The sequence below is a fragment of the Bubalus kerabau genome, chromosome 10 (assembly GCF_029407905.1).
Source record: "Bubalus kerabau isolate K-KA32 ecotype Philippines breed swamp buffalo chromosome 10, PCC_UOA_SB_1v2, whole genome shotgun sequence".
NCBI lineage: Eukaryota > Metazoa > Chordata > Mammalia > Artiodactyla > Bovidae > Bubalus > Bubalus kerabau.
In genome coordinates, this window is record NC_073633.1 from 35,322,519 (window position 1) to 35,346,222 (window position 23,704).

Sequence of the window (23,704 nt, forward strand, 5' to 3'; positions counted from 1 at the left end):
TTAACATATCCTTTTGCAAGTGATAAGAAGCTATCAAAGAAACTTACTATGAAGAAGGAAGCAAACAATTAACTATGTTAGAAAGTTCAGTGGAAAAGGTAGATTGGAGTGGGCCCTGGAGTGTTTGCCTATTGGTACCTTGTTTCTATTCTATATGATTCTCCCTTTTAAAAAAAGTCCAAACTGCATAATTTGACAATTTAAAAATATTCTGAAATTTGAATTTTTCAAGAATCATCATCTTTCATTTCACATACATTTTCTCCCAATAGGCCCCGTGTGTGTGCTCAGTCACATCTGTGACCCCATGAACTATATAGCCTTCCAGGCTCCTCTGTCCATGGAATCTTCCACAGAAGGATACTGGAGTGGTTTGTCATTTACTACTCCAGGGGATCTTCCCAACCCTGGGGTCAAACCCATGTCTTTTTCCATTTCCTGCATTGGCAGGCAGATTCTTTACCACTGTGCCACCAGGGAAGCCCCTAATAGGCCGTATGACAGTACAAAACAATAATTCCACCAACTCGAACTATCTCAGTAAATAATCATGCTACAGCCTGCTCCTGTCCAAATGAAAATAAATCTTCTACTTTTGTTTAAAGATATTTAAAACTTTATTTTTTTTTCAGAAAACTGAAGTAATTGACTCAACAATACTAACAATTTGAGCATGCAGCAAATCATTTAACATCTAATGTTTCATCTTCTTATCATGATGTATATACAGTTTATTTTCATTCCTATAAAGTTCCCACAAGAAGAGTGCAGTGATAATAAAAGTGTTCCATTACAGGTACTTCAAATAGCACTACAGTACATCTTTGACAAAATTTTTACAATATTCCAACTTTCAATATGAAACAGCTTAAAAAGGCATGGGCCTAAAAAATAAAAAATGTATAGTAGTATCACTTGGGCAAACAAAATCTAATAATCATACAAACACAACACTGTTAGGATTCTGTTTGGGCTGGGAAAGGAGTATATAAATCATTAAGTTCAAATAAAATTACATAAATAGCTTAGGAAAATCCCCAAATAGATATTTTCAGACATATTAAAGAAAAAACCTTGAACTTTTATTCTTGGAAAACATGAACTAGTTGTCCTTTGTTTTTACTTAACAGAAATGTTCTTGTGTAAAGCAAATTCTATAAACCAGCATCTTGCTTGCACTTGAGGAACATTATCTCAGGAAAAAAGAAATTACTCTTTAAAACATGACTCTCCTGTATGTTTGTAAATTGTTGGGATTTTATCTGTACTGTTATGTTTAACCTCTGTGAATTAAACCAAGTTTCTCAAAATTCACTTGTAAAAAACAGCAGACCAACTTTTTCTCCCCACCCCACAAGGACAGTTCTTACAGTAGGATGTAAAATTGTTCACTTGTCCATTTTAATAGAGGGCCTGCCACCAAGTATATCTCAGTATGCTGGATAAATACCCACCCATTCTTTTCACCTTAGAAAGATTATGGCTATTTGCTCTTATTACTAGGAAGTGTCATTCTTAAGGATTTTTAGGTTAGCTTCATGGCAAATAGATATGGAAACAGTGACAGAGTTTATTTTGGGGGGTTCCAAAATCACTGCACATGGTGACTGCAGCCATGAAATTAAAAGACGCTTGCTCCTTGGAAGAAAAGTTATGACCAACCTAGACAGCATATTAAAACGCAGAGACATTACTTTGCCAACAAAAGTCCAACTAGTCAGAGCTACATTTTTTCCAGTAGTCATGTATGGATGTGAGAGTTGGGACTATAAAGAAAGCTGAGTGCTGAAGAATTGATGCTTTTGAACTGTGGTGCTGGAGAAGACTCCTGAGAGTCCCTTGGACTGCAAGGAGATCAAACCAGTCCATCCTAAAGAAAATCAGTCCTGAATATTCTTTGGAAGGACTGATGCTGAAGCTGAAACTCCAATACTTTGGCCACCTGATGCAAAGAACTGACTCACTGGAAAAGACCCTGATGCTGGGAGGGATTGAAGGCAGGAGGAAAAGGGGATGACAGAGGATGAGATGATTAGATGGCATCACCGACTCAACAGACATGAGTTTGAGTAAGCTCCGGGAGTTGGTGACTGACAGGGAAGCCTGGCGTGTTGCAGTCCATAGGGTTGCAAAGAATTGGACATGACTGAGCAACTGAACTGACTGAAGGATTTTTATTTAAAATGGCAAATATGAAGGACAATGTGTGACTATAACTCTTTTACTGTTTGATTAAATATGTCCCAAATCATGACAGAACTGTTTAGAATGACACTCTCAATTCCATAAAGATCTTATTTCTGTACAAGATTACTTTATCAATGAAAATAACAATTCACTAATGATCAAAATAACATTGTTTAGCATTAGAATCTTGCAAAAAACGAATAAAAACTAGGTCTAGTCACTGCCATTTGATTAAATTTAACAGATTTAGTTAAGTCATAGAATCACTCAATTAAAGAGGTATTAAAGTAAATGTAAAAGTCGTGTGGAGATGGAATCTACAAGTGAGCCTTAAGTCTACTGGTATCAATTATGAAAAAGCATGTAGATGACTTACATTCATTCCTCTGAAAAGATGACACCGCATTCACATCAACAAAAAGATTATGGCACTCGAACACTATATTTAATGAGTAAACATGGTAAATGTACAGCGGTACATACTAGGCTCTTTCTTCCTTTTAAATTTTGGAGGCAAAAACAGCAGGCTGAGCAAAAAAAACAAAAACAAAAACAAAAAACCACCAATCTCCTGTAGAACAGGAGGTGAAGTTATCAGAGTCCTAAGAATAAATAGCTTGGAAAAGACCAATGAAAATAATGTTATTATCTTCTCATCTACCTTCACTTTTATTGGCTTTACATTTTTCAGCTTGTAAGAAAAAATTTTCCAAGGGAATTTGAACCATAGACCTAAAATCTATGAAATAAATGAAATCTAGTCATGCTATCTGCTGCAGCCAAAAAACCAATTTTTGCCTGTCTTTTGAGTATATATAAAAGGAGATCATATGTCTTAAGGAATAATTCCTTCAAAAATGAGGCTGAATTATTTGTACCATGATGGATTTATAACATTTTCAATACAGCCAAAGTGTATGTTAAAATAAATGCTTGCTTTATGACATCAAATCATATTTTCCCCTCTAAAAATTAATTTGGCTACTCCTAAAACACTGTATTAAATGCCTATGTATCTTACCTCTTAGTATGCAGGACAAGCAACTGCTTATGAAGTAATTCAATCTAATGCAGGCCTTTTGATAAATATACATTTTAAATGATAACAGGCTAAAGAACAAGGTCACCAGAGACACCACAAACATATCAGTGGTTCTGTCAGTTTCATAACTGAATTTAGGATATCCATTTTCTCTTGTGGTCATTCCTTAAAGTGAGTAAGTTGATGTCTCTTCCAGTGAGGAGCCTGTCTGAATGTTTTGCCACAAACTGAGCATTCAAATGGTTTCTGCCCTGCATGAATTAGATAGTGTCTTTCCAGTTTAGATGGGGATCTAAAGCTTTTAGAACAAACACTGCATTGGTAAAGAAGGCCATCATTCCTCTCGGCACGCCCTGAATAACCACAATGACTATGATGGCCCTGCTCTGGTTCCAGAAGTGTGCTAGAGAGACAGGGCTCCCTGCTCCTGCAGGGGCCACCAAGAATGAAATCCTCTGATTCTGCCTTCACTTTTATTTCTGACATTTGATCTGACTCTGAGACCTTGTATTTTTGAAAACCAAGAGTCTGACATTGTTGGGAAGCACTGTAGCTAACAGTATCACCCTGGTGAAGGAAAAGTTTGTTAAAATTTTCCAATTCCACTTGGCAAAGAGATTTTCTATAGGGAAGCTTATCAATATGAGTTAGTTTATGTCTTTTCAAGTGAGCTGACTGCCTAAAAGATTTCCCACAAACATTACAGCCGAAAGGCCTCTGTCCAGTATGAATTAAATAGTGTCTTTGTAGTTTAGAAACAGAAGGAAACACTTTCTCACATTTGTCACAAGGACACATCTTATGTCCAGTATGTATGTTTCCACTTGGAACTGAAAAGCCACACTGGAGCACTTGACAGTTTTCAAAGAATTCCTCACCCGATGAACCATAGATAGATATGTCTTTTTTATGCACAGGATTATCCATAGTTAACATGTTTTCTGGTGTAAGAATACCTTTTACATTTTTCCCCATATTTTGGCTCTGGCAGTGCTTTTGCCAAGAAAATGGCAAAGTCAATGTTTTCTTTTTATTGCCAACTGTCTTATATGTTCCATGCTTGCCAAGAGAACTCAGACATGTTCTCTGGGTCTGTTCAGGCCTCTGCTCACCAGAAATAAGATCACGGTTTTTCATGAAAGTGTTTTTAAATACTTTTTTATCAGCTCGAAAATTATCTAATTTCTTACCCCCAGCACGTTTAAGCTTAGCCAAGATTTTTTTAACAATGGTTTTATAGTTGTAGCTGCTTTTGAGCTTGCTTGGAATTTTGCCACTTCTGGCAGGAAAACACTTGTGTCCTTTGAGAATCTGCTCTGATTCAAAACATTCTTCACACTCGGGACATTGAAAAGGGACAATATAAACAGAGTGGACATCAAGTTGATTATTCTCTTCAGATTCACCTATATTACCATTTTCAAAGCCATCCTGCTTTGCATTTAATTTATTAGGCAGGGAACATGATTCTGAACTCTTCACCTTTAATGAAAGAGTCTGAAAAGTCTTATTCCTGGTATGGATTTGTTTATGCTTCAGAAGTTTGCTTTGAATCTTAAATCCTTTTTGACAAAAACAACACTGAAAAGGTCTTTCTTCTGAATGTGTGAGTTGGTGGATTTTTAAGTGAGTTGACTGTCGAAAAGACTTACTGCACAGGACACATTTAAAAGGCCTCTGACCAGTATGAATTAGAACATGCCTATCAAGTTTTGATTGTGATGGAAACATCTTGCCACAGATTGTACATGCATGAATATCCTTTTTTTTCTTTGAAGGGCTGTATGTAGGATCAGACTTGGAGCATGGGTGTAATGCCCATCTCTCCTCTGGGGTAAAAGTATGATACATTCCATACACTGGCTTTTCTTGCTTGGCCTCCAACAATCTTCTGACCTGTTTAACATCATTCTGGTATGTTTCATCGTGAAGCTGTTGGTGCTTCACAAATGTCTTCAGATTCTTAAAGTGGCGTTGACAACTACTACATTTAAAAGGCAGATTATGAGTTAGTTGATGTCTTTCCAGGTGAACTAGTTGCCTAAAGGTTTTATGACACACATCACATTCAAATGGCTTCTGACCAGTATGAATGAGATAATGCCTAGCTAATTTTGATGGTGTTTCAAAATGCTTGAAGCAAATATTGCATATATATGGCCTGTTTCTAGGTAGCTTGTTGGCTGCTGCTACACACTGCTGAATCTTTAGCATTTTAAAATTGTTTTCAGCCATCATAGTCTTCTGTGATATACTCTGATGAGCTCCATAGTGTTCTTAAACTCCACAGATGTCTAAAAATTAAAAATAAAAATGTATTAATTAAAAAATTACTTATTCATGTGAAAAGAAATAATTTAAAATGTCCTTTGGCTAAAGATATTAAAGGAAATAGGGAACCTCAAATTTTCCTGTGTTTAACAGTAAGTTAATAACCATTTTAGATACTTTAGAATCATTAAACTAATTTCACACATATAGAGAAATAAGGAGTCTTCAAAAGAAATACTTAAAAATGTATATAATTTTAAGCTGTATTTCTAATTAGTTGAGATAATACATTAAAGAGACTGAGTTGGATTTCTTAACATTAATTAGACCTTTTAATTCCAATTTTCTTAGTTCACTATTAAGTAGATTTGCCATTTTCAAAAATTGGACTAGAAAGGTAAAAACTGTAAGAAATATAATACTAAAAACAAGACAAGACATATCTGCATTCAATTATAACACTCCTTGGATATGATCTGAGAATGGAATGTTTCAGTTATCAAAATTCTTAGCCACATCGTTAGTAATACTTACTCTTTGGACCAACAAAGACAACACAGACAACTGGAAGAAAATGTTCCAGGAAATCTGAATTTTAGTCCTGGATTTGCTACCATATGATCTTGGTGGCAAGGAGAAGGAAATATATAGACTGCTCAGCTCTAAGTCAGGCATAGTGCCTCCTGGCCTGCCTACCACATCACTGTTGTGAGAATCAATGGAGATGATGCATCTGAAGGTGCTGGAAAACTAAAGCAGTATATAAATGTAAGGTATTATTTAGCTCAACACTAATCAAACTTAAAAACTTAATCTACTTAATATTTTTAGGGTTTCTAACTAAGAGATCGGAGAAGGCGATGGCACCCCACTCCAGTACGCTTGCCTGGAAAATCCCATGGATGGAGGAGCCTGGTAGGCTGCAGTCCATAGGGTCATGAAGAGTCGGATACGACTGAGCGACTTCACTTTCACTTTTCACTTTCATGCATAGGAGAAGGAAATGGCAACCCACTCCAGCGTTCTTGCCTGGAGAATCCCAGGGTCAGGGGAGCCTGGTGGGCTGCCGTCTATGGGGTCGCAGAGTCAGACATGACTGAAGTGACTTAGCAGCAGCAGCAGCAGCAACTAAGAGATAAACACACTAAATGTATAGTTCTTTTTATTCCTCCTTTCCACTTTGTTGTAGAAGTCCTAAAAGACAAGTATAGAGGCAATAAGGTTGACACAGTGGCTACTTACATATTTATCTATGGCTCAGTAATTGCAGGTTGAGTACAATTCACTTTCAGGCAATATAATTAAAAGGTCATTTTGGTCTTACGAGTTATTAAAAAGATAAACAACACTTTCCCTAATATGCCTCTATGGGACACACGCAAAAGCTTATGAGGAACTTTCACAACCATTTTATACCATATATTGTATCTGAAAAGCCAATTTTCTTCTTATCCTTCTTCTACTAATCCCTTTTCTTTAAATAAGGAAGCCAGAGATTTAAAAAAGGTGTTCCAGCTCTCTCATCCTAAAAGTGAATCTTCTAGTTGAGAAAAGAGAGTTGATAAACCTACAGGAGACTCCCTCTTTTTTTTTGTCAGCTGATTTAGTGAATATCTGAGCTTCCCTGGTGGCTCAGACAGTAAAGAATCTGCCTGCCATGCAGGAGACTTGGGTTTGATCCCTGGGTTGGGAAGATCCCCTGGAGAAGGGAATAGCACCCCACTCCAGTATTCTCGCCTGGAGAATTCCATGGACAGAGGAGCTTGGTGGGCTATAGTCCATGGGGTCACAAAGGGTCTGATATGACCAAGCAACGTTCACTTTCATTTTCAGTGACAATCTGGCATATGTGCTGGGTGCTATTACTGTTTTTGTGTTTAAGATGTCTAGAAAACACCTTAAACACAAAATCTCAAACACACCCACTGTAGTGCTCTTCAGCAATCTGATTTAAAAATAGGAAAAAAATCATTTATTGAGCAAATTATCTTCTACTAGTTTTTTTTAACATAGTGTCCTTCAATCTCCAAGTCACTATCCATTAACAGATTGTGAAATAAATTTAATGGGTCATGATCTGCATCTTTGTTTAATAAAATAGATTAGAAAATATCAGATTGCATAACATATGGTAAGGACAGTGTTTTGTGAAACTTCTATAGGAAGAGACAAACTTTGTGAAACTTGTTCTCTTGCATATTTCTTCACACAGGAGACAGAGGAACCCACAACAAATCAATCACTTTATCCAAAAGTGGCCAAGTAATCCATTAGGTAAGACTGGGGCCCATAGGACAAGACAGGAATTTCTAAGGATTACTAATTTTCTTCAATTAATCCAAATAATCCAAAATATTATCAAAAATTTTAATTAGAAGTCAAAGGTAATATGACACACAAAATAGTCTGACTGCAAGCCACCCTATTAATTTATAAAATACACCCTATAACCCAGATATCCATGTTAGCAACAATCAGCTGTTGATACTATTAGTATGCATTTTCACAATACTGAGTTAGAGAAATTACAGGTGAACAGCCTCCAAATCCCTAAAGTGCTAACATAGCAGCAGTCATGAAGATTACAATTAGGTGAATTGCCCCAAATTTGGCAATTTATTTAATTCCTGTCAAGTAATCAGGTGTTGAGGTGTCAATTAGGACAATGAGCCAAACTGCAAGTAATTATCAAATCTTTATTCACTTATGCAACAGTGCAAGCAAGAGGCTAAAAAAGTACTGGTCACCCAGTGGTCAATTAAACAAAACAGTGCACACAGTCATATCCCAGGGGAGAAGGCTGAAAAAAAGGGCAACTGGCTCTTTATGGACCCGTGAGCCAGGGGATGAGGAAGGAAGGGCTATAAGTAGAAAGATCCTGAGTCAAAATGGAGAAAAGTACCTCAGTCAAGGGTACCCCTTCCACATTCCCTCCCTTTGCAATAAGGGAGGTATTGGTGGAGGCAACTGGGAAGTACCTGGGCCTCAGAATGGAGGTACCTGAACCAGGAATGCAGAAGAATATGAGCATGGCTAGTGGGAGGGAACTGGTGCGTCCTCAACTGCAATTCCCTCCACAAAACTGCAGTGCATTGGCCATGCACAAGTCCACTGTTGCAAGAGCAGCTTCCCCTGATGAGGCCAGCCAGGCAAAGCCACGCAATTGTCTACCGTTGGGCCTGAAAGATCACACGTACTATTTTGGCTTGAAGCCAGGTTCCTCCACTCCTATTGTTTATTTCTTCTTTCCTTTAATAGTTTCTTTGGATCACTGGCAAAAAATGCCACACTAGAACTACACACATGGCAACCATTTCTGATTATAACCGGAACTGACTACCTATAGTTACCGTGCCAAAAAGAGACCATGGATTATCATCTAACACTAGCCCTAAGACTGGATACTATTGTCACTTGCATCCACGCCATGTGGGAAAGCACTGACTGGAAGCTCTATATTGTTAGAATCATTGGTGGCAAGCAGTGACCTCATCTGCTATTTATAAGTGACAGCTCAGGGATCCCCAAGCTCCAAGTGCAGTCCCACCTGTACTTAAGCACATGCACGTTAATTTGCTAGAACTCCAAATCCCACTTCAACTGGATCTTGTGTTCTCAACTGATTTTTATTTTTTTGGTCGATAATATTTTAAAAGACAAACCAACACTGTGTAATTTTTCCTAGGCTCAAGTAAAAATAAAAAACGGCAAATCTCAATGGTTCAACCCCAAGATTATCCTGACAACAGCAAAATACTCTTACAGTTGGAAGACTGAAAAAACTGATCTCAAAAAATTCCAACGAAACTTTAAGGCTGAAAGCCTACTGGCTTTCCCGTCTCAAACAGCACCATTAAAAGGAAGTGAGGACATATAAAAATCATTGAACAAGAAACACAAGAACTGAGAAAAACTTGAGAACTTTCAGTTAGGGAATAATCTTTGGCGACATTTATTACGGCCTTTCCCTCTTTGTAGCTTCTGCTCTACTTCCCTTGGCCCACTCTCTTGCCCTTGAACCATCACCTCTTTCTCCTGGGGTGAAGCGGGAGTGTTGCACAGGACACAGGGCCCTCACAACTGGCCCTCGCCTTAATCGTCCACAACCAGTAAGCACCTAGGAGTCGAACGAGAGTCCAGAGACTGCAAAACCCCACAGCAGGAAAGGCAAGGCAAGGGTGAAAACTGCTTTGGCCACGGTGGGGCGGGGGGAGGGAATGCCACATGTGATACGATTCACTGCACGGGAAAGTATGCTTTTTGCATTTTCCTTTCAGAGATTCCTGCTCCCCAGGAGACGGTCAGGAGCTGGAGAAACGAGAAAATAAAATAAGCTGAGTTCCTGGCTCCCCCGTTCTGAGTCCCCGGGCACCTTGGAGGGACTGAGGCAGGCCCGACCTTTCCCGTGGGTCGCTCCACCTCACACCTGAATTCCTGAAATCTTCCTCACGCACCTGCAGCTGTCACGGGCCCGGGAGCCGCGCATCTCGGGACCAGGAGCCGCAAAGGCAGCGTGCGCACGTCCTCGGGGCCGGCGCGGAGATGGGCTGAGTGCGCAAGCGCAGGATTCGGGAGAGCTTCGGGACACGGTCCGACTGGAAACAGGCTCCCCACCAGCCCTGGGCCGCAAGTCGCTTGGGCTTGCCTGGAAGTCTTACGGTGAAATGCGGCTCCAGGGGTTTCCAACCTCGGCGCTGCTCACCCGGCACTGCAGTTGTAGGGGGAAGAGAACAGAGTTAAGAAGGTGTATTTTCCGTTTCAGTTCAATGCTTGACTAGGAAAACCACATAGCCTTGACTGGTGGGCTCAAGGCTCTACTGGAAGCTGGTGAGCCCGTGTTCAAAGCCCACTCTTCTAGTCCTCTCTAATGCGAGAGAAAAGGGCCGGTGATAACACGCCATGTGTCAGAACTTTCTGTGCCTTCACTGTCCTGGGTACTCTGCACGTCGTCAGACTACAGTATTTCAGGGGTCGGGGACCTGGGCTTCTCTCTCGGCTCTGCTAACGTCCTGCTAGCAGCGGACTCTTTTAGCTTCTTTGAGCATTCCTTCAATGTATTTCGGGTCGTCTGCAATGTACGAAGACCTGTGCTCAGAGTGTTAGTTTCTTCAGATTTGATAGATGAAATAGATGTAAAGTGCTCAATGGAATGCCCGGTGCATAATAAACCCCCAAATAACTATTATCATTTATTAGTTACTATTTTTATTTTAAATACAACAACTTTATGAAGTAAAAGTATCCCATTGTAAAATGAGGAAAATGAGACCGAGACGTTAAGGAGCTGAATTTCTCACAGCTGATAAATGATGGCAGTGGGATTTGAACACAGGTAGTCTTTTTAATTCAGTACTGTCTCCCAAATTGTAGATATCCCAACATTAATGTAGGCACAATTAAGGACTACGTGTTGTAGTGTAGTTGCAAACTAGGGTGGCACATTATTACTAACTAAGATGCTTGAGTATCTATTGAAGATTTTAAGTACAAAAGACGTCAGAGGCGAATTTGTTGTGGCTTTTGCAGGTTCTGATTGTAACTGTCTCAGCTTAAGAGGCGAGGAAATGAGAACAAATAAGAAGTACGTTTTTCACCTGTGAGTATCTTTTTACATTACTTTTCAAGAGCCATTGCAAACAAAAATTGTTATTTCTTTTTTTAAATTTTATTTTATTTTTAAACTTTACATAATTGTATTAGTTTTGCCAAATATCAAAATGAATCCACCACAGGTATACATGTGTTCCCCATCCTGAACCCTCCTCCCTCCTCCCTCCCCATTCCATCCCTCTGGGTGGTCCCAGTGCACCAGCCCCAAGCATCCAGTATCGTGCATCGAACTTCTGATGTTGGTATATGCACTTCTATTTAAAAAAAGAGACATTGGGTCAATGAAAAGTCTCTTTTTTATGTAACACGGGGAAATGGATAATAGGAAAAAGCTTTTGCTTCTCAGGAAGCAACCTTGGAAGAGTCACATTTGGGAAGGTTGAAGCCCTTAACTTCCAACACAAGCAGAGAGGAAGAGCTTTGTGTGTCCTGAGTGCTGATTCCAGGGTGGGGATGTGGATTGTCCAGACTTGCTTGCTTCTGCAGCTTCTCTTGGAAGCTCAGCTCAGTCAAATTAAGGAAACAATTGCATGCATCACCAGCCATAAAAGTCTTTAGGAGAGATCTAAGTATCATGAGAGACTATTACCCGAGGTTGGGGACTAATGAAAGGTGCATTACCTGCAAAAATAGATAGGCCTTTGCACCAAGAACCTGAGAAATATGGAGTGTGGAACACAAGTGGATGGGCTGTTCTCCAAGGTCATATACCTTGTCTCCTCACCTCCCCCATTTACCATGAGAGCTATTTCAGGAAACTTCCATATAAAAAAGGGAGAAATTACTGTCAGTAAGAGTCATCTGGAAGAGTTCATTGAATAGCCGAGATTTGAACAGAGACAAATATGATACGATTATACTCCACAGAAAGTTATTGTAAAATATTGACTACATTCCCAGTGTTGTATATTGCATCCTTGTAACTTACTTATTTTATACCTAGTAGTTTGTACCTCTTATCCCCTTCATCTTTCCACCCCTCCCACCTGTACTACTACTACTACTAAGTCACTTCAGTTGTGTCCGACTCTGTGCGACCCCATAGACAGCAGCCCACCAGGCTCCCCCATCCCTGGGATTCTCCAGGCAAGAACACTGGAGTGGGTTGCCATTGCCTTCTCCAATGCATGAAAGTGAAAAGTGAAAGTGAAGTTGCTCAGTCGTGTCCGACTCTCAGCGACCCCATAGACTGCAGCCTTCCAGGCTCCTCCATCCATGGGATTTTCCAGGCAAGAGTACTGGAGTGGGGTGCCATTGCCTTCTCCGACCTCTGGTAATGACTAATTTGTTCTCTGTTTCTGTCAGTCTGTTTCCGTTATGTTACAATTGTTCATTTATTTTTTGGATTTTACATATCACTGAAGAGATACAGTTTTATTCTCTCCCTGTATGAATTATTTCACTAGGTATTGTTCCCTCCAGGTGCATTCATGTTGTCACAATGACAAAATTTCATTCTTTTATGGCTGAGTAATATTCCATTGTATACATATACCACATCTTCTTTATTCATTCACCTCTTGGTGGATGCTTGGGTTGCTTCCATCTCTTGGCTTTCGTAAACCATGGTGCACTGAACATTGGGTGCAGATGTCCTTTTGAACTGGTATTTTTCAAAGAATTTTTCTAATAAAGATAGCTCTCCCTTTCTAAGACTTGGTGACTACAGTTTCCTCCTCATTTTGTATTTCCTCAAGAAAAATATTTGCAGTCTGTTTATGTTTTGCTACATGATTTCTGAGGGAAGGGTGACTGATGCTGGGGTTGGGGACTGGTCAGTTGGCGTCAGAAGGTATTTTACAGTACAGCGGTATTTTATTTAAATACAGTATTAAATATGGTATTTAATTATGGCATTAAATACCATATTAAATATAGTATTTACTTAAATACAGAGGTATTACTGTACATAGTATAGTGGTATTTTACTTAAAGTAGTTGAACAACCTCCAACTCATAGGCTAGTTCTCAGTCTCCTAAATTGTTGCTGGAAGTTTTCTTCTAAAGCTCCATTGCTGATAACACCTATTGGATTTCTGTGTCTAGTTAGGTGGCACCATCCCACCGCACTCTCTGTAGTTTAAATTCAGTAGCACAGGGGTTCTAGAGTTACCATAAAGCAGGCAGAATTCTCAGTGTAGGACTTTGACCACATTTGTTCACCCTTAAGTCAGGGCTGACTATTGAAGCCTCATGACTTTGGAGACCCCTCCAACTATATTAATACCAGGGTGGAGGCTAACCAAGGAGGGAAGGCAGGGGTGTGGTATCTACCAAGACTTTTTGTTTATGGGGTCAGGAGAGCTTGACAGACTTTTCTCTTGTCTCTGGATCTTAATTTCTGGAGGACAGTTCTAACAAGTGTGCATACTAAGTTGCTCAGTCGTGTCTGACTCTTTGTGATACTATAGATTATAGCCTGCCAGGCTCATCTGTTCACGGGGATTTTCCAGGCAAGAATACTGGAGTGAGTTGCTGTGCCCTCCTCTTCTCACAAGCACATTCCACCAAAAAGTGCCCATGTTCACAAGAACTGGAACATATGGAGGTATTTCTCTTCTTAGTCTCCACCCCAAGGGGTGCTGTGGATATTAAAGCTGTCTTCAGTGGCTGCTAGATAATAATAATAAATAGTCACTCAGTCATGTCCAACTCTTCATAACCCCATGGACCATAACCCGCCAGGCTCCTCTGTCCATGAACCAGGCAAGAATACTGGAGTGGGTTGCTATTCCCTTCTCCAGGGGATCTTCCCAACCAAGGGATGAAACCCGGGTCTCCTGCATTGCAGGCAGATTCTACTGTCTGAGCCACCACGGAAGCAGCAGGGAAGTGGCTGCTAGATTCCAGGGGCAAATATGTGAGATATTACTGATCTCTTGTTTAGGACCTGGCTTCCCAACTGGATAAAAATTCAGTAGTCATGGTTCAGATTTAAGGCCCAGGGATTTTTTTCTTGTGTGTTCTCTAACCCAAAGTGAGGAAGTCACTTATCCCATAGTCAGAGTGCTTTGGAAGTTAGAAACCTGAACTTGAGGGGCTGATGTGTATCTATATGGCTGGATGTGTGCCCTTATTTCTAACCCTGAACATTCCTTCTCTTCTTCCCCTTGGATAACTTCTTTAAGAGCAAGGGGTGGGAAGGGTAGCTCACATTTTTGCAGGAAATTCTGAGCTTCTCCTGTAATGTTTTCCTTTAAAATCCTCCAATAGCAACTTTCTCCAGCAAGCCTGATTGTTCCAGACTGCTTTCCAACAGCAACATGGATGCGTTGTGGCAAGAACCGCTTAAGTTTTAACACAACTGCAAAGGTCATTTCTCCTTTCAGCTCTTAAATTGTCAAAAATCCAACTTACAAATCCAGACAGTTTACCACATTGTCACATATTGTTAGGGGGCTTCCCAGAGGATCAGGGGTAAAGAATTCCTCTGCCAAGCAAGAGACGCAGATTCTGTCCCTGGGTGGGGAAGGTCCCCTGGAGAAGGAAATGGCAACCCACTCCAGTATACTTGACTGGGAATCCTATGGAAGAGGATCCTGGTGGGCTACCATCCATGGGGTCACAAAGAGTCAGACACAACTGAATGACTAAACAACAAAGGTATTGTTAAGCACTCAGCTACCCAGTATACTCCAAGGGATGCATTGGAAGCTTTGCAATCACGTAAATTTCTAATTCTGGATTCTGCAAACTTTCAGTTAATTATTGTCCATATCCCAACTGTCATGCCTGTAATAGTTCAGGGAATGTAAACGTCCTCCTTTCTGCATAACCTGAAAGTGTCTATATTTCTTGTGGCGTGTAGCATTTAGTCAGGGTCCTACTAGGCAGTCCCAGGTTCTGATCTCCGAAGGATCCTGTCTCAGAAGAAGCAGGCATAGTAGGAACCTTTCATTGGCCTTGTGATGAGGTCCATTGTGTTCCCTGAAAAGGTATGTTCAAGTCCTAACCCTGGGAACCTGTGAATGGGACTTTGTTTGGAAATAGGGTCTTTCCAGATGTAATGAATGATTTTGATGTGAAATTATCTTGGGTTTAAGGTAAACCCTAAATCCAGTGATGATTGGCCTTTTAAGAAAAGGAAGGGCACAGAGAGACACACAGACACGCAGAAGAAGGCCATGAAAAGATGAAGACAAGAAAAACCTCCATGTATTTGAGAAAGCAGGTGGAAGGCTAGTGGCTCAGGAATGGTGTTCAAGGAGGAAGTAGTGCAAGATGAAATGAGCTTGGAGAATGGTAGGCGTCAGATGTTATGCAGCTTTGTAAACTATGGTCAAGAGTGGTTTTTATTCTAGATGCAGGAGAAAGCATTTGGAAGGCTTTAAGAAGAGAAAATTGTATGATTTGAATTTTTAAGTGATATTTATTGCTGCTATGTTCGAGTCAAGTGAAGGGTTTTGGAGAATATGTATAATGTCACTTTAGCTAATCCTGAGTTAAAGAAAGTGAAAGTGTTCATCTCTCAGTCGTGTCTGACTCTTTGTGACCTCATGGACTGTAGTCCACCAGGCTCCTCTGTCCATGGGATTCTCCAGGCAAGAACACTGGAGTGGGTTGCCATTCCCTTCTCCAGGGGATCTTCCCCACCCAGGGATCAAACCTGGTTCTCCTGCATTCCAGGCAGATTCTTTGCCATCTGAGCCACTAGGATAAGATGTTTCCCAGAATTCCCCTCCCTGAGAGACTCAGGGTTGGTAAGCCTCACAACGAGTATTTTGTGTGCTATTTGGAAGGCAGAAAGGAAGCAGTAGCCTATTGCTTTTACACTTGAAAGGTCAGAGAAGGGCACAAGGCCCCACTGCAATGCACTCACTTTGCTGTAATTTCCTGGCTCACCTTACTGTCCTGGGACAATATCTGGACCACAAATCTGGTCTACATTTCCTTACCTTCCGTGCAGCTAAGTATAGCCATGTGATGATATTCCATTTAATGGAGCTTTGGGGGACATTTTGTATGTAATTTGCTGGGCAAGGACCTTAAAGGAATGGGGCATGCCATTCCTCCTCCCTTCCTCATTCTGGCTGTCTAGAATTTTTATGTGTTGACAATCTCAGTAGTAGGCAGCAGAGAAGGATCCTGGTCCTTTGATGTCATCAAGCCATGCCAGTTCTTGACTTCCTACTTCTTGTCTTTTACAAGAGAGCTAAAGCCTATTTTATTTGATATAAGATTATTATCCACCACTATTTTCTATTTCTATCACATGTAGCCAGTGTTAATCCTAAATAAAGCAGTGTCCATATAATTAACTCCTTTTTTTTTCAAGGACATCTAAATGAATGCCTGCTTGGTGCAAACAATAGGCTAATTAGAACAATTTTTTTTTTCTTAGTCAAGCCTGTGTATATTGTCTATATACACACACAAAATCCCTTTACCAACCCATATTTTGCTTTGCCTTTAAAGTTCTAAAAGAATTATAGATACTTTACTAGAATCTATTATTAAAAGCACCCCTCTTTCTCTAGGGAAGCAACAATTGATCCACATTTTCTTGGCACTAGCTCACATTTCCTAAACCCTTGTTTAAAATTAATCCAAATCATTAAACAACACAGGGAAAAGAATTCTTTTAAAATTACACAATAAAAGCTGCCTGAGAGACTGAAAAAATTAAGTTTACATGTAATCTCAGATAAGGTGACCAAATTTCCAAAATTGGCTAAGACAGTCCTAACTCCCAGATTGCCTGCTGCTCTGGTTTCTGTCTCAGCACACGTCATGTGGTCTAGCCAGATGTCATCCAACTTTAGGACAGGAATTCCTGGGCTCTGTTCAGGAGAGCAAATCACTAAAAATGGGAGTCAGTTTAGCTCAGTCGCTCAGTCATGTCTGACTCTTTGTGACCCCATGGGCTGCAGCATGCTAGGCTTCCCATTCCCAGAGCTTGCTCAAACTTATGCCCATTGAGTCGGTGATGCCATCCAACCATCTTATCCTCTGTTGTCCCCTTCTCCTCCCGCCTTCAGTCTTTCCCAGCATCATGGTCTTTTCCCATGAATCAGTTCTTGGCATCAGGTGGCCAAAGTATTGAAGCTTCAGCATCGGTCCTTCCAGTGAATATTCAGGACTGATTTCCTTTAGGATGGACTGGTGGGATCTCCTTGCTGTCCAAGGGACTCTGAAAATGGGGGTAACAACCTGAAAGTATAAATGGCAAAAAACTAAAGTGTGGTTACAATTTTGGTTAACATTTTTTGGTTGTTTGACAAAGTTTGGAAGCATTTGTCAGTGCATATTGTTTTGTTTGGTGTCTTTCACACTGTGCATTGTATGACATGTTTCTAGGGTGTGATCAATATTCTTAAAAAGCGATATTGACTACACTAGGCTAGAAAATGTCAGAGTACATTGCACATGCTAAGGGCGAGTATTTTTTAAAAATTTGTGTTTTGTCCATGAGTCTTTGGCACAAGAGGGTGAATAATGGGAAATTTTAATTGTTTATGACTGTGCTCTCCCAGTGTTTCTAGAATCATGCAATAATATTAAGAAATGTTAAGTATTTTGTTCATCATGTGTTTAATGTATGTAACAGTAACAGTACTTGTAAGTCCAGCACCTCCTTCAGTGGGGTTTTCCCTTCAAGCCCCAACTCACATAAGTTTTCCAAGGCTATTCCAGGGACTTTACAAATGTCCAGGACTATTGGATGAGGTGTTGCCTACAGGGCATTGGTCAATGGCTAGTTCACTCCTGACGTTCACTGGAAGTTCACATGGCGTATAAAGACTAAATTGAAGTTAGCCAATTGGACAAGAAGAAAAGGGCATTCCAGGTAGAAGTAGCAGTATATATTAAACAGAAGAAACAGTAAAATGGATGGGTTTACATATCTTATATTATTAAGTCCAGAAAGTTTTAAAAGCTGAAAGCTTTTTCTTAATCCATAGGCAGGAAAACCTGCCTCAATCTGAATGCATTGGTGTGTAGCATTTGTCAGAGATCCATCAGGAAACAGATGGTATTCTCAGATTGGGATCATTGAAAGAGGGTTTAATAAGGAGACTCCCTCAAAGGTGTGGGTGGAGTGCTGGTACAAGAGATGGGAATGTGATAGTGGGATAGCAGAGCTGTGATAATGCCAAGACACACATCCTAGGAGACGAGAGGAGAGAGTGGTTCTTGGAGGCCAGAAGGAAGAGTCATGGGGAGAAGACTGCCTCAGAGCAGCTGCCTCCAGGGGACTGTGCTTCAGGAGAAGGAAACACCCCAGGTTTCCAGATAACTTGCAGGGCTCCCCATTGGCTGTATCTTACTAGAATCCCGGGGCAATGGGGTATGGGCCTGAAGCCCAGATAGGTTAGTTTTCTAGGCACAGAGCAGGTGGAAAAGATCTAGAGGAGCCAAGGGAAATGACTCAGTGGCAAAGCCAGATCCAACTGATTGAGGCCACTTGAGATCTGAATACACTTAATGTGAATATTCTAGGTTTGCTGCAGAAATATTCATGTGTTTGAAGTGAGCTGATGCCTTAGACAATCTGTGGTGTTATGTAACACACACATGCACACACACACACACACACACACACACACAGAAGCATGGGATTACCTGTTGAAAATATTAAAAAATATGAATTCTGAAACACTTGTGGTCTCCGGGGTTTCTGTTAAGTGAATACTTAACAGAAAACTGTTAAGTAAACTGTAAATAGTAAACTGGAGACATTTCCATATGGATAGATTTTGTATGTTGGGAGTTAGGAGTCAGGAGGAGAATGGAAAAGTGGACTGGAGCTGTGGCAGGAAGAGGCTTTTATGCCAAGCCAAGAGTATGGACTTGGTAAATGGTGGGATCTATAATAAAGACCTTTAAAGGGGGTGACAAGGTTAGGTATGTTCTACAAAGATCTCTCTGGCTATCATGCACAAATTGGATTGGATTTTCCTGGGCAGCAGAGCATGGGATGGCCTGGGTTTGGCATTTCTCTGGTACCTCAGAGTAGAGAAGGAGCAGCAGAGGCAAAGGGTGGTGAAAGGCTGGCTCTTGTGACTCCCACAACTGCACAGATGACACTTGAACCGAACATGGAAGAATCAGAGAAACACCTGCAGGGGACAAGAAGAGGAGACTGTGACAATTTCAAATGTCATGCTCAGCACTGCTTAGTAAGCTGCCTAACGGTCCATCCTAAAGGAAGTCAGTCCTGAATATTCATTGGATGGACTGATGCTAAAGCTGAAGCTCCAATACTTTGGCCACCTGATGTGAAGAACTGACTTATTGGAAAAGACCCTGATGCTGGGAAAGATTGAAGGCAGGAGGAGAAGGGGACGACAGAGGATGAGATAGTTGGATGGCATCATTGACTCAACAGACATCAGTTTGAGCAAGCTCCGGGAGTTGGTGATGGACGGGGAAGCTTGGCGTGCTGCAGTCCATGGGTTGCAAAGATTTGGACACGAATGAGTGACTGAACTGAACTGAACAAGACTTTTTGCCAGCACAGCAGATGTAGTTCATTGCTCATCAACCAAGAAAGATACCTTTCCCTTGCTTTTTTACACCATAGGTACTTTTTTTAAGAAGAATGAATAGGGACTCATAGATGTTAAGTGGCAGTAATTACCCAGTGACTCTGTGATAGAATCTGGACTGGTCTTCTAATAACTCTATGCCATGCTGGTTTTATTATACCACAGCACCATCCAATCAGTCTGAGATATGGTGATGGTTCACATAAATGTGTGCTTGAGGTTCTGAAAAAAATATGTAGAAATAAAAGACTAGTGCATTGTTGTTATTTAGTCACTCAGTCATGTCCAACTCTGTGACTCTGTGGACTGCGGCACCTCAGGCTTCCCAGTCCTTCACCGTCTCTTGGAGATAGTGTGTTAATTATAGACGTATCAGTCTTTGGAAGGTACAATTTTTTCCTCTTTAAGTTTTTTCCGGGGTCCAGCCCCGGTGGATCCAGGGAATTCGAAGGGGAGATGGCTTCGGCGATCAGGATACGATAGAATTAAAGATATAAAGAGTGGTTAAATAAGGATAGCTCAGTGAGAAAATTCAGTGGAGAAAAGAGGCTGAATAACTTGGTTTATGTGGAAAGCTAATAAAATTCCAAAATAAAGAATTTACGTCACCTACGTAGGCTGCAGGCGTCCTCCCGTTCTCCCGAAGGAGAGGAGACACTAAGGCCTCACTGGTCAGATCTTAGAAGCCCAGGCAAAATTAGTAGGCTTGACGAGCCTCCATGCCCCAGATGGAAATTCAGCCAGAAGGTGAGAGAAAGAACGACGTGGGGAGACCAAGTTTCGGTGAACAAGCCCGCACTTTATTTTCCAAAGTAGTTTTTATACCTTAAGCTGTGCATAGAGGATAATGGGGGAAGGGGTAGAGTTAGCAGTAAGCCAGGCTTTCTTCCTGCAAACTTATTTGCAAAAGTTTAAGTGAATTACATCATCTTCTGGCCAAGAGGCCTGTTAACATTTTAAGATCCTTTCTTCAGAAAACTTATTTTTCTTTAAAGGTGATTATTCTAAAGTCAGGCGCCACCCTCCAAAAGCATTAGATAAAGTTGCATTCCTATAGGGCAAAGGTGTGGTGGGCTATAACAAGAAAAGAATTAACTCAAGGGTCCAAGGTTACAAACATTAAAGCTACTACTTACATTCCTATACACCAATTATATTAATCAATACACTGCCAGGGACACAGTAGGTAAGGGATATGGAAACTTAACAGCAAACATTGGCCCAACAAGTGAAAAACCCTTCACCAATACAATTTCTAATCAATCTTTTAACTGCTCAAAGGAATCTGTATTTAGACAGTTTAGAACATCTCATGCCTCTCACGGTTGGGAGGCTCTGAACAATCACATGTGGCCGGAAGAATCTATCCAGGCAGGCTAGAGGACTTCCAAAGGAGTTTGTAGGTTGAAACACCCTTGGCACGCCCAGGAACTTTATTAACTGGAGCTGTAAGGTAACTCTTTTTCAGAGAGAGGTGGTAGGGGACAGCCCCCCATAAAGTCAGAGGTGTAGGTGAGAGCACAAAGCAGTAAAGTAGGCAGACTCTGGTTTTGGGGGTAGATGCTCGAGAATTTCCAGGGGGATTCCTGAGGCTCGATCCCGCCTTTGCATATGCCGAGCCTCCTTCCTCATGACCTTTGCCACGGGCGGAATTCCTCATGCTGGCTCCTGGCAAGTTTTAATGAAAATAAAAACCAAAACATCTATAACATTAAGCAAAATAAAAGTTTAGTAAAGTTAGCACAGCAATTTATGCATAATTATGGAAGAACGGGTACATAAAGTAATTATATGATGTATCTCATGAGTCACTTTGTCAAACTTATTACACAGCCTATTTATAATTTGATTACTTCTAGTCTTTCTCCAATTGTTTAATTGTTTCCATATGCTTGCTTGTGCTTTAATTCATGTGTGTTTTGTGAATCTCACCAACCGCAAGCAAGTGGAAGTCTATACAATAAAAATTTATCTCTTTTTCACCACCACTCATCCCCGCTTCAGCACTTTCTCTGGAGGTAACCTTTCTTAAGAGGCATGTGTACACTTTTTCAGTTTTGTATCCAAACCTGCCTAAATGTTATAGACATACAAAAACAAATGTTATTTCTTGTGTTGTTTTCCCACAGAATGGCATAATACAATGAGAGTGTTCTTAACTTGCCTATTTCACTTGATATGTTACATGTTTCTTCATGTAAATATTAATGATTGCTTTGTGTTCTATTGCAGAAATGTTCTTTTATTTAACCATTCTGCAACTGATGGTAAATAGGCTCTTTTAAAGTTTTTATGATGACAAATAATCCTTCAGATTAGCATCCTTGTATTGCTTCATAGTTGTACTTAAAAGACCTTGTTCTCTAAGGTCCTTGGCCAAAGTATATATTTTATAGGAACTAATAACATATATTTTCTTTTTTTTAATTTATTTTAATTGGAGAATAATTACTTTACAATATTTTGACGGTTTTGTCATACATCAGTATGAATAGGTACTGTAGGTACACATAGGTAAACATGTGTTCCCTCCATCCTGCACCCTCCTCCCACCTCCCTCCCCACCCCGTCCCTCCGGGTTGTCACAGAGCACTGGCTTTGGGTGCCCTGCATTATACATGAAACTCACACTGGTCATCTATTTTACCTATGGCAATGTATGTGTCTCAATGCTTTTCTCTCAGATCGTCCCACCCTCTCCTTCTCCCACTGAGTCCAAAAGTCTGTTCTTTACATCTGTGTCTCCTTTGCTCCCCTGCATGTAGCATTGTCAGTACCATCTTTCTAGATTCCTTATATATGTGTTAATATATTATATTGGTCTTTCTCTTTCTGACTTACTTCACTCTGTATAATAGGCTCTAGGTTCATCCACTTCCTTAGAACTGATTCAAATGCATTCCTTTTTATAGCCGAGTAATATTCCACCATGTATATGTATCACGGCTTCCTTATCCATTCATCTGCCCGGGGACATCTAGGTTGCTTCCATGTCATAGCTGTTGTAAATAGTGCTGCAATGAATATTGAGGTACATGTGTCTTTTTCAATTCTGGTTTCCTCAGGGTATATGCCCAGTAGTGGGATTGCTGGGTCCTATGGTAGTTTTATTCTTAGTTTTTAAAGGAATCTCCATACTGTTCTCCATAGTGATTGTATCAGTTTGCATTCCCACCAACAATGAAAGAGGGTTCTTTTTTCTCTATACCCCCTCTAGCACTTATTGTTTGTAGACGTTTTGATGATGGCATTCTGGCTGGGGTGAGGTGATATCTCGTTGTGGTTTTGATTTGCATTTCTCTAATAATGAGTGATGTTGAGCATTTTGTCATGTGTTTTTTAGCTGTCTGTATGTCTTCTTTGGGGCTTCCCTAATAGTGCAGTTGGTTAAGAATCTGCCTGTAATGCAGGAGACCCTTAGTTGATTCCTGGGTTGGGAAGATCCACTGGAGAAGGGATAGGCTACCCAATCCAGTTTTCTTGGGCTTCTCTTATGGCTCAGCTGGTAAAGAATCCTCCTGCGATGCTTTGGAGAAATGTCTGTTTAGATCTTCTGCCTGCTGTTTGATTCGGTTGTTCATTTTTCTGGTTTTGAGCTGCATGAGCTGCTTATATATTATGAAGATTAATTCTTTGTCAATTGTTTCATTTGTGATTATTTTCTCCCATTCTGAGGGCTGTCTTTTCAACTGGCTTATAGTTTTCTTCATTGTGCAAAAGCTTTTAATTTAAATAGATCCCGTTTGTTTGTTTTGTTATTTCCATTACTCTGGGAGATGGGTCTTAGAGGACCTTGCTGTGATTTATAACAGAGAGTGTTCTGCTTACTACCTTCCTCTAAGAGTTTTATACTTTCTGGTCTTACATTTAGGCCTTTAACTCCTTTTGAGTTAATTTTTGTGTATGGTGTTAGACAGTGTTCTAATTTCATTTTTTTACGCATAGTTGACCAGTTTTCCCAGCACCACTTTTTTTTTCCCTTGTCCGAGTATTTTATTTTCAGTTTTATTTATTTATTTTACTTTACAATATTGTATTGGTTTTGCCATACATTGACATGAATCTGCCATGGGTGTACATGTGTTCCCCATCCTGAACCCCCCTT

At 40.4% G+C, this 23,704-nt stretch overlaps 1 protein-coding gene and 1 long non-coding RNA gene across 12 annotated transcripts in view; one reads left to right on the forward strand and one right to left on the reverse strand.

Moving 5' to 3' along the window:
* The window catches only part of ZNF770 (zinc finger protein 770), a 342,882-nt gene continuing 319,178 nt past the window's right edge, over positions 1–23,704 (reverse strand). Inside the window, exons 1-4 of one of the 10 annotated variants that reach the window (XM_055537293.1) lie at positions 9,955–10,066; positions 9,527–9,808; positions 6,387–6,694; positions 1–5,523 (exon numbers count right to left, since the gene is read on the reverse strand). In XM_055537293.1, coding sequence (XP_055393268.1) covers positions 3,389–5,467 — 2,079 coding nt within the window. In that variant the 5' untranslated portion in view covers positions 5,468–5,523; positions 6,387–6,694; positions 9,527–9,808; positions 9,955–10,066 and the 3' untranslated portion in view covers positions 1–3,388. Of the gene's footprint in view, positions 5,524–6,386; positions 6,695–9,526; positions 10,102–10,158; positions 10,813–23,704 lie in introns of those variants that run through there. The other 9 variants (XM_055537291.1, XM_055537292.1, XM_055537295.1 and 6 more) reach the window with 9 other exon arrangements.
* LOC129621179 (uncharacterized) overlaps positions 10,197–23,704 on the forward strand; it is a 115,138-nt gene continuing 101,630 nt past the window's right edge. For both annotated transcript variants that reach the window (XR_008699038.1, XR_008699037.1), the window contains exons 1-2: positions 10,197–10,327; positions 11,027–11,096. This is a non-coding gene — a long non-coding RNA (uncharacterized LOC129621179). The remainder of the gene's footprint in view (positions 10,328–11,026; positions 11,097–23,704) is intronic.